This window comes from Anabrus simplex, chromosome 2, assembly GCF_040414725.1.
Source record: "Anabrus simplex isolate iqAnaSimp1 chromosome 2, ASM4041472v1, whole genome shotgun sequence".
Lineage (NCBI taxonomy): Eukaryota > Metazoa > Arthropoda > Insecta > Orthoptera > Tettigoniidae > Anabrus > Anabrus simplex.
Window position 1 is genome coordinate 987,248,706 of NC_090266.1, and position 12,428 is coordinate 987,261,133.

General features: G+C 38.7%; 1 protein-coding gene across 1 annotated transcript in view; it reads right to left on the reverse strand.

Annotated features, from left to right (window-relative positions):
* The window catches only part of dx (deltex), a 148,445-nt gene that overhangs the window by 101,735 nt on the left and 34,282 nt on the right, over positions 1-12,428 (reverse strand). The window contains exon 2 of the mRNA XM_067141850.2: positions 4,348-4,496. Within this exon, the coding sequence (XP_066997951.2) occupies positions 4,348-4,496 (149 nt within the window). The remainder of the gene's footprint in view (positions 1-4,347; positions 4,497-12,428) is intronic.

A 12,428-nucleotide genomic window follows, 5' to 3' on the forward strand; every position in this document is an offset into this window, starting at 1 on the left:
GATGGACATAAAGAATAGCATAAGATGTAAAAACAAAGGTTGTACGAAGAAAACAAAAGTAATGTGCCAAGGTTGTGACAAGTTCTTTTGTGTGACAACAGAGAACAATTGTTTCCGAGTTTCATTACGATTGGTACCAAAGCTTCCGAGGAACATGTAACTGATTGTCAGTTTTGCTTTTGTCCAATGCTAATTGGATAAACAGAAGTGTTTTAAACACCAGTCCCTATCCGATGTTTATATTGAGCTGTCATTTCTTTTCATAGTCAGTTGTGCTTGAAACGCACCCCAACAAGTACGCGTTTAGTACATGTTTTATATTCATTTGTATCCGTGCATTAATATCAATATAAAAACTGTGTTGCAATCGATCGTTATTCATGAAACTTTTAAATTAGTATTTTTAGGCCGTCATGGTTAGCGTATCAGGTGCACTGAAGGCAGTGTAAACAAAGTCCTCAAAAGTTTTGCTACATTTATGAAATTTGTGTGTTCGATTCCAAGGTGCATCAAATAGACTCATTTGTGAAGAAACTTTATTTCTCTTAATTCTAATTGAAAGTTGGAGATCAAAACAAATTTTTCGCGCCTCATACTGCATGCAATACCTGTGTCGAGGGACTTCATTACTGGTATGAGGGCAAATGAAATGCAGTGCCGTTTGCCCCACACATGCAAACGCGAGAGCAGAAACGTTATTAACGACTGTTATTTTTGTATGACTATGTTGGTTACAATAATAAAAATAAAAACAAAATTAAATAGGTTGTCCAAACCTCTTGTCAGCTATTCGGCCCGTTCCTCATGGACCTGGCTTTCCAGTACCTACTCTACAGATAACTTGAGTGATGAAATTGAAAGCAGTTCCTTGCAATTGGACGCTGAAGGAATGGATTTCGAACCACATCAATACGGCACACCAACAAACAAATTTACATGATCCAAATTGAATGATTTGATCACGGATTTTGAGTTAACCAAAGAAAAGAATTAATTACTTGGCTCAAGACTATGCGAAAAGAATATGCTGGCATCTGGGGTTACATTTTCCTGGTACAGAAATTGTGAGAAAGAATTTCAAAATTATTATTCACAAAAAAGATCAACTTGTATTTTGTACAGATGTTTGAAATATTCTGCATCAATTGGGAGAGAAAGAATATTATCCTAGCAACTGTCGCCTTTTTATTGACTCTTCCAAAAGAAGTCTTAAGGCTGTTTTGGTTCATAACAACAACATTCTGGCTTCCATACCACTTACACACTCCACAAAGCTGTCCTAAACATTATACAGTAAGGTTGTGCTTGAAAGAATTAAATATCACGAGAATTAGTGGCAAATTTGCAACGATTTGAAGGTCATTGGACTGGTGTTGGGACAACGAAAAGGGTAAACAAAATTTCCCATTTCCTATATGAATGGGATAGCAGGGCAAAAAATATGCATTGGGGTACTGTACATAGGTCTCAAAAGGGAGCAACTTCAATCAGGATCCAAAAATGTCTGGAATGTAAGTCTTGTTGATCATGAAAAAATGTTATTTCCACACTTGCACATGAAACTGGAAATGATGAAACAGTATGTCAAGGGATTAGACAAAAATAGTCCGCACTTCAGATTCACAAAATTTTCCACATTATCGGATGCAAAAATCAAAGGAGGAATATTTGATGGACCACAGATTTATAAACGGATGACGGACAAAAATTTCACAGAAATTATGACCAATACTGAGGAAGATGAATGGAGTGCACTCAAAGAAGTAGTGACAAAATTCCTAGGCAACATTAAGGACCATCTATACAAAAGAAATTGTAAGAAACATAAGGTTGGACAAGTTTAACCAACTCTGTTGTAATACGAGCCTAAAGCTTCATTTCTTAGCGTCACAGAGCAAGATGAAATGTTCTACCAGGATCTCAAATATGCAGAGCGGTGCTACCAGGGACGTTGGGATGTACATATAATGGCCAATTACTGTTTTTCGATTGCACATGACAACCCTTTCAGAGAGCACTCACAATCTTCAAAAACACGCAAATTGTATGGAAAACAGGAAAATGAAACCGAGTGATGAGAGCAAGATTTCAATTTATGAATCATTTAGTTTGCTTGCTAACTTGTTTAGTTTGTATGTGTTATCTCTCTTAGGAGAAGCAGAATATAAAGTTAGTAGATAACCATTGTCTGTGCAGGAAACAAATAATAGTTAAACAGAAGAGATTTAAACTAATTAAGTCATTACAAAATTTACTGTCAATTTTGGCAGTAAAGATGATTGTGTAAAATGGTCAACAAGACTCAAACTTCCAGGCAAATTTTATCAATTTTAATTGTAAGGGAGTGAAATTAAAGTTACTCCTACATGTATGAAGATTTGTCTCTTGTCGATGAAAATGTACCTACTTTTCTCTTTTACTTGGAAAGCTTACAGAACCAACCCTCTTTTTATATAAACGTTAAACTGAAGCAAAAGCAATCTCTAGAACTTGCCTACTATGCCTTATTCCAGTATTAACACGGGCTCTTCCTGTAAAACTTCCACACATCGTAAAATCAAGTGTCAAAGAAATAATAATAATGATGATGTTGGTTTTACGTCCCATTAACTACACTCGTGTTCATAAAAACTACAATACCTTGAAAGACTAGAGATAGGAAGTTCATATTCACAGGACACGTGCATTAGTATGATCTGAAGAAATTATTAGCATTTGAACCATGTCAGCCATCAGGTTCAAGGTCCACATCGATATATCAGCGCACCAACACCAACTGGTAAAATGTGCTTGCGGCTCTCGTCGCTATAAACCGAAGGTAATGGGTCAGTGTGACTTGAACAGATATGCAGGATGTCTCACAGACATATACAAGAATCGTACCGTCAAATGAGCGAGCTTGAAAGAGGGCGCATTATTGGCATGAGAGAATGTGATGCTTCCATCAGGGAAATTGCTGCTCGTGTGGGCCAAAATGTGTTGGCAGTGCAATGGGTGTGTACAGAATGGTTCACAGAAGGCCGTAGAACACGACGAGATGGGTTTGGTCGCACCACCTAGACCATCCCCTGAGAAGATCCACACCTCATCTGAAGGGCATTGCAGGACAGATCTGCGTCCTCCTCGGTTTTGGCGCAACAGTGGAACAGTGTAGCATATCGTACGCTATCAGGAGTGACAGTCCGTCACCGTTTATTACAGTCTGAGTTACCAGCGTGTCGTCCACTTCTCCACCTATCTTTGACTAATATGCATAAACATGCTAGATTGCAATGTTGTACGGAACAACATCAGTGAGGACAGGAATGGCTGCAGATAAGTGTTTTCGGACGAATCCAGGTTCTGTTTGTTTGAAAATGATGGCTCCATTTTGGTTTGCTGCAGACAGGGGGAGAGGCATCATATTGACTGCATTCGCACAATACATACAGCGCCAACTCAAGGCCTTATGGTGTGGGGTGCTGTTGGGTACAACCACAAATCACAGTGAGTGTATGTCCAGGGCACTGTGACCAGTTTGACCTATATGAATGACATCCTGCAACCCGTAGCCATACCCTTTCTACACGACACCCCAGACGCCATATTTCAGCAGGACAATGTGCGACCTCATGTTGCTGCATGAACACGTGGCTTCCTGTTTCACAGGATGTCAGATTGTTGCCCTGGCCCGCCCAATAACCAGACTTCTTGTCAATCGAAAATGTGTGGGATATGGTGAAATGACAGGTGCGGCGCTGTGACCCAATGCCAACCACCATAGATGAACTATGGAACCAGGTGAATGCAGCATGGATGGCTATACCCCAGGATGCCATCATGCATACAAGAAGTTATCAGTGCCCATGGAGGACCCAGTGCGTACTAGGCAACAGGACACATGCTGAACCTAGGTGACTGAAATGCTAATCGTTTCTGCAGAATATACTAATGAACATATCCCGTGAATATGAACTTCCTATCTCTAGTCTTTCATGGTGTTCTGTTTTTTATGAACATGCGTGTACTTTTATGGGGTTTTCCTAGATGCTGAGGTGCCGGAATGTAGTCCTGCACGAGTTCATTTATGTGCCAGTAAATCTACCAATACGGGACAGGCATATTTGAGCACCTTCAAATACCACCGGACTGAACCCAGGATCGAACCGGCCGATTTGGACTCTACAAGTAACTAATCTCATTTTGTTCTTGAAAGAGTTTACAACTTGGAGACAGAGAGCCAACACGCCTTAACCGTCTGTGCCACTCAGCCCCGCTGAAACGAAGATGGACAACGAAATTCTAACCAAAGAAGGAAAGTAATAATTCACTTTCTAATGCAATGGGTTATCGTTATAACACACTCACCCTGGCCCATGCTTCTTCAATTAAACACTGGATATCCATATCATACGTGTGCCATTCAGCTGGCCCATCTCCTGCCCATTCCCATTTAGCGCCTTTCCCAGCTGGAGAAGTAGGGAGATAGAACTTTCGACGCACATTGTGAGGGACACCTGAAATAATAAAAAAACATTCTTATCTTCAAAATGCAATAGGTAACGCAGCCATTCAGGGAGCAGGGAGAATTAGGTTTGAGTTCCCATTGCTGTCACATTTTTGTTCTTGTTCATTTATCTTAGACTTATTCTCAACTTTGAATATCTATACAGGGTTATTCAGCTAAGTTGTCCACATCAAATATCTCCTGATTCTTTAAAGATATAGACATTCTGATCCAAATTCTTAAATTGTATTAAGGAGCTCATAAAACCTTGTTGAATTAGTCTCTGTCACATATGTCAACCACTTTTGAGTGACTGTACATTTCCCTGTGTGATGGAAGTGGTTGTGAAGGGGGGAGAATGAAATACTGCTCCTAAAAATAAAAATACCTGAACCAAATTGTCTAAACAGTGGTGTGTGCTAGCATATCAGCGTAATTTATTCTCAACTTGACCAATGCCTGTTGTAAGTACATCGATCTCACATGTTGGCTTTAAGAAGAGACCAAGGAGCCTAACAATAACATTCTCCATTAATTTTTTCCAATGACCATGTCATTCACTGGATTTTGAAATTGTTGATTTAATTTCATGCACTGTGTACTCATGAGAATGACAATAAAGCACTTGAATTATTACTATTTCACTGTGTTATCTCATCTCTTTCAGATTCATTGTCAACGAAACAAAAGTTTTGTAACTTCAAAATACTGTACATCATTCTACTGTTTCTCGGGTCCTGCCCAAAATGTGCTTATCAACAAGACGTGAGTCACACAGCATCACAGCAAGTGGCGCATAGCTTTCTGTCTAATGCCTACACATAGAAAACCCCTTTATATCTCCAAAAGTACTCATCAGATTTGCACAATAAGCACATCACTGAACTTGTTGCTCGATTCTTAGTTGTTCTGTTGGATGAAATTAGTATAGTCCCATTAAAAAAACGAAGTTGCTTAAGTTTCTAGGTAATTACGTATCTGATGGAGACAAATTGGAAAGTGTTTTATGAGCCCCCTAGTGCAATTAAGGAATTTTAAAACAGAATATCTATATTGTTAATGGATCAGAAAATAGTTGAGGTGGACAACTTAGCTGAATAACCCTGTATAAAACTGTCCACAATCTACAAAATTTTCCTCCAACATATTGCCTATTAATCAAATTTCAATGAACTGCGGAACTTACTAAGTAACAGATGTAAGTCACATAGTCTTCTACCATAAATAACAACCTATACCAATTTCCAATGAATGCTCTACAACATACATTTTGACAGCCATAGTTTACACATAAAAGGGTGTCATCTCCCACAAAATGTTCCGAGAAGGTATAATTGCATCCATATGTTAAAATAATAAAAGTACATTGCTGGCGCAAGTGCAAAGCCACCTCACACCCACTTTCTTGGAGTTCAGATCCCTCCAATTGGGTCATAATCTCCTCAACTTTCATTTATACAAACCCATGCATACTGTCATCAACATACATCATACCAATGATCAGTACTGTCCTCATCCATCATTCCCACTTGTCTGTCTGCACTGATCTAGTGAGAATTGTATCATTAAGTAAACTAATGCATCATACTTTATTCAGTGCAATGAATAAATTAAAAGGCAAAACAGCTCCACAATTTCATCGCTAGCTTCTCATCAAAATGACTGCAATTCACATCCTAGGTAACATGGATGAGATTTTCACAGCTTACAAGGTTCTGATTTCCTGTAATCTATGTCTCTTGAATTAAGATCATTCACATATCTGGGGGAAAAGAAAAGCAAGTAGTTCAATTCTCTTTTAATATTTAAGATAATTCATTCCTCACCAAGATGAAGATAACACATACACATTTTTTTAAGCACTGAAATTCTGAGGAAGACATATGATCAAGATCAGAACCAAGCAAAACGTCAGTGCTTATGGATTATAGTGACTGGAGAATAAATTTGCAAGCAATTTTGAGAATGTGACTGCTATAAAGGAATTATGATAGTTATTTCTAGAACTTAAATACTTACAGAAGTACTGCATTAAGCTTTTTATGTGGATCATTTATTGAATGCATACTTTGGATGGTGGGGATGGGGGTCTTCAGTTAGTGGAAAACATGGATAAAGTATAGTTTAAGGTGAGGCCTATTTGTAACCAGATTCTAGGAAAAGTTTACAGTTAGATAAGCATGAATTTGAACAGTAATATAGGGAGCTTAGTGTAAGGATTGAAATTTCAAAGATGAAACAAATATCTGTAATGAGAAAATGCCGAGTCAAGTAGGAGAAACAAAACCAAAAACAAGCAAACAGTATCAAGTACATGAGCTGCGCCATCACAAGTTTGTGTAATGACAGTAGTGTTGCCAGGATTGGTCAATGGGTTTTTTTAATAGTTACAAAATGATGGTAGAACACAATGAAGGTGTATGCATGACTTGTCATTACAAGGGCACACATTTTTAAAGCACTGAAATTCTGAGGAAGACATATGATCAAGATAAAGAACCACGTAAAACGTTGTCAGTGCTTATGGATTATAGTGACTGGAGAATAAATAAATGAATTACAGATATGTTGGTTCTCAATTATGTCTCTGAATGTGTATTTAGTTTACTGTTTATTGCGAGTTTCTGTTTATTTTCTTTTTTGTAAAAATTCCATGTGGAGGGGGGTTTCTAACCCACAGTAACGCTTCCCCCCCACCGGCTACACCCCTGTGTAATGAGGAGAAATAAAGATGATTAGAGTTTGGAGAGCAACAACATAGAGTTATACTTAAACTTCCTCAAATGCGAATGAACTCAGCCAAGATCAAATTCGGTATCTTGGAAACAAGACAAACCAATTGCACCAAAGAGATAAGTATGATCACTCTATTTACTACGATAAATATATTGGCTGTGCGCACGTAAGTTTTAACAGTATAGCTACATTGTTCTTAAACAGTGTCCTGACTGTTCAGGGAAAGTACAACTAGGTATACATCTCCTATTAATTCTGATCAGAAGAGAAAGGGAAGAGGCCCAACACTTCAAAGAACAAAGATATTGGCAAAAGAAAAGGAAGGGCTCTGAAGAGTGTGAAAACAAATGATTCTCTAGGCCCTGCAAACCTAATACCATCAGGGTCGGAAAAGGAAAAGAAATGACCAAGGGAGGTCAGGTAGGAAAGAGTATAATGTATAATGAAAACACACAATATATTTGAAAGGAAGGTGTAGTCTCACCTTATAAAGGCAACTTTTCCTAAAAAAATTATAACAATTTCACACCCAAGTACATGTTTATAATATTAAGGCTGACCAATGACAGGATAATATTCCAGCATCTTAAAAAACAAAATTAGAACTAAAAACAAACACCTATAAAAATAATGTTATTTTTACATCCTAGTAACTACTTTTACGGTTTTCGGAGACTCTGAAGAGCTGGTATTTTGTCCTACAGTTCTATTAGAAGTCGGTAAATCAACAGACACAAGGCTGGCATATAAATATCACCGGGCTGAGCCATTTTTGAACCTGCCAGCTTGAAGTCAAAAGGGCAGCACTAAACCATATGAGCTACCCAGCTTGGCACTTATACAAACAAAATTTCCACTCTCACAAACGGTATATTAATGTTCATGAAATTATATTTCCCATTTCATGTCGTAATTCTTATGACCATTACATTTCAACACCCATACAAAATTCTGCACTGACAGTAATATGGTCCTTTCAACATCGTAAGACATCATTGGTGCACATTTGAATATGAAGTCACTCTAAATGAACAGTCCACCAGAAAAAATAACATTACCTTGAAAAATACACATTTTACACATTAAAGTATAACCAGCATTGACCAATTATCATTTTATTCAGTATGTTCTTTAAGGAAACTGCTTTGCTGCCTAGTTTTAATTTTACACACATTAAATAATACTGAAACTGTCAGTATCTTCTTTCTTTGGTACTGTGGGGATTTTTCTTAATGACTGTACACCGCTATCTAACAAACCAAATCCCATGATACAACAGCCCGAAGGGCTCTGGCCTACCAAACGACCACTGTTCATCCCGAAATCCTACAGATTACGAGGTCTCGTGTTCAGCACAACAAATCCTTTTGGTCTTGGTTTTCTAGACCGGGGACACTATCTCACCGACAGATAACTCCTCAATTGTAATTACATAGGCTGAGTGGACTTCAAACCAGCCCTCAGATCCAGGTAAAAATCCCTGACCTGGCCGGGAATCAAACCCAGGGCCGCCGGATAAGAGGCAAAAGGCTACCCCCACACCACAGGGCTGACACTATCTGATCTGCTACGAACTTGATATTGGAAGGCTAAGACTCAGAAATATAAGTCAGACTGCACACATATGAGGGTGGAAAATCTTCAGGATATGAAAATTTAGCATCTATAGCCTTTATCAAAATACAGGCGTTTAACCAATTTGAAAATGGGAAAAAAGGCTCCAAACAAGAACTTCTACGAGTAAAAGGATTAGGAGAGAATTTGGATAAGGTATGTTTTGATTGGATGAAAGCAGTAATTACACCAACCATCAAGCAAGGGAACAGGGAGAACTGTGACAATTATAGGAGCATTTCTTTGGGAAGTATGCCACACAAGGTGCTCAGAGACTATAGAAAAAGAGAGTGTAATCAATGGAAGAGCCACTGGTGGACAATAATTTGGATGAAAATCAGAGAGCTTTTAGAATACAGAGCAGAGAGGCTGCCAGGACCAGATTTCCAATTTATACCAACAACTGAAAAGTCTACGAGAAGGATAGACAGTTGTGTTTCTGCTTCGTAGATTTAGAGAAGGTGTTAGTACCAAAAGAAAAGCTGCTGGTCAGTACGAAAGGTTATAGGATAAAGGGTACATACTGCATAATCCCGAACTACTCACACTATTTTTTTTTTTTTTTACAGAAGTATTGCTCCTTAAATTCTGGTGCAGTACATAGCCTTTCATATCATGCTCTCATAACACATTGTTCTGAAGACAGGTCAACAGTGGTTTCATGTCACGCAACATGGCAATGGCTGAAATCTCGCTCCGCCATTCACTTCCAAGTTACTGGAACCACATGGTGTGGCAGTTGATCAATACTTTGTGTTCTGAGTGAAGAAGAATCGGTGGTAACAATTGATGAATTCCAAAAAACTTTTATGGTCATTTACTGTCAGTGAGAAATTTACTAAGCTGTAATGGAAGTTGAAACTATCAGAAATCGTGCCACCAGCAGAAAATATATTGATTAATCATGTATTTGCAATTGGAGTAAGATAATGGAAATGTTATTAAAAAGTAACAGTGATCGTAGAGGTTTCCAAGGGCAGAGTGCACAGTTTCCTGAAATTGAAGAACAGCTTTATAAATACGTGACTGAAAGGTGTGAATTAGCTTATGGGGTATCGACTGAAATATGTCAACTAAAATCATTAGAGGTTACAAAGGAACTTAAAAAGGAGGGTTTTACTGCAAGCTGTAGATGGATAAGGAACTTTTATCGAAGAAACGGATTGTGTATGCTGCAAAAATGTACACCAATTTCACTAAGTCTCCCTGTTGCCCATGAAGAAAAGTTGACGGCCTTTCATTGCTACGTTATTCGTTTGCAGAAGCAAAATTCCCATTTGTTTCTCAAATTGGGAATGCTGATCAGACACCCCTTTATTCTGAAATGCCAGTAGACAATATGGTTCACATCAAGGGCTCTAAATCATTACTGTCAGGACAGGTGGTAAAGAAAAGCAACAATGCATGGTAATGTTATGCATGTTAGCTGACGGAACCAAACTTCCTCCAGATGTGGCTCTGAAAAGAAAAATACTTCTGAAAAGAAATTTGCCGTCTGATATTTTCATTCAAATACAAGAATCTAGCTGGATGGACAGTGAGTTAATTGAGGACTGGGTGACGCGTGTTTGGCAATGTCTTGTAACATCCACAATTTATTGAAAATATGAAATGAATAAACGGTGAGTAAAATAAGTATAAATACCGAGACTGGGCGCCACCTGTAAAACAATAACAGGAATATATAACTATGTAGAGCAATGAGCAACTCCCTCTCCCAAGACGACAGTCATCAGGCTGACGAAGCTCCAGACTTACTTTATAACCTTACCTGTTTACCCCTGAAATTAGATGTGGGTAGCATGCCAGGTTCATCCTCACTCCACTGATAAAAAGATTTACTGCAAGTTTCATTCCATGACTTTACTCCCAAAATAATAAAAATATATAATAATAAACACCACAACAATCATTACTTGATGAGACCCACTCCTGACTGCCGTCCACAAAGGCAACTTACAAACAACTACGACCAACATAAATCAGTACTTGAGAAGACCTACTCGTTTGTCGTTTACAAAGGCAAATATACACACTACTACCACCAACAAAATCATTACTTTCATTAGATATACATTTCTTAACATACCTCCAGGTAAGAGTCCCATTACACTCTCCACTGTTACAAAACAAAAATCGTATTCTGGTAAAGAAAAGTTCGACGACTTTCTCTACGTACGGATTCAACCTTCTTTACGAAGAGCATCCCTAACCTTATTTACACACTTCTTCATCGACGTCTTGAGACCTTCCCGACTGTCGCACAGGTTAGTGTAACGCCTCACGTTTCTCCAACTGAAACTGCATACTCGACCGACGATTTCCTTTACCAAGAATTAGCTCTGTGCACGACCACACATCCACTACCAAATGTAGATTCGGTATGCATCACCACATTCACTGTACATTATCTCGTAGAAGAATTATAGTCTAATCATTATACAGAGTTGGAATTACAAATAAACACTTAGTAGCGTCTTTTACATAACGGCCACCAGAAACTCGTAGCATCAGCGATATTTAGCGTGCTCACTCCGTAGGTAAAATATACTTAAGAACAATAGAGCATCGCCTAGGAATCTGCGCAAAGTAGCTCCAGCGTGCCGGTCCAAGTGAGAACACACAGAATCAAGAACACAAACACAACCAGAAACAGAATCAGAGTCAGAATAAATTGCCGCACACGCGTACAAACTTATATAGGCTTGCTGCACGTGGTTATAGCGTCCTGAAAAGTTTACTAGTAGCAACGCTCTCACAGGCACTTCTTCACGCGTCACTCAGTCAACCCAACCTCGCTTAAAACAAAGCCCTCATATTGGCTATCGTGCGTCAGATGTGACATCGAACGTCCACTCACATACATCCACATTGATCCACTCCAATCTTCAGCCTATACTACCTGGCCGTACCCCGTGTTTCCAAGCCACTTTGTTGCAACACATTCAACTGACTTCAACTGTCCTTCCCGATATAGTCGCTAATTTCCCGGTTGCACAATCCTTACGGCTAGGCCATATTTACAGACTCTTACCCAAACGGAAATTTATACAAAATATAATGATGCACATATGCAATATTCCCTAACTACACATTCTTCTTATACTATTATGTTTTTACATTCTAAATAAACAAAATTACATGTTCATGACTTCAACATTACAAATTATTTTACGAAATTTTTTAACCTAAAATTTGGGGATTGTACTTTCGTACGGTTACAGTAGCCTGGGAGCTTTATTGCAGAAGAACAGCCTGCTTATGCTCGACAGTTACTGCGAGCATACTTCAGGCACCGTAAAGGAATTGATTAGTAAAGGAAAAACTGATTTTGTAATAATTCCAGGAGGGCTGACCTCTATGCTACAGCCATTGGATGTTTGTGTGAACCGGCCTTTCAAAGCTGCAATGAAGCAGCTCTACACCGAGTGGATGGCATTGTTAGTATATCATGGATGGCATCTGCCGGTGATCATGCACTGACACCAACTGGACGAGTGAAACGACCCGAAGTGGAACTTCTATGCAAATGGATAAAGACTGCATGGGGTCACATCTCCAACAACTTGGTTAGGAAAAGTTTCAAGAAATA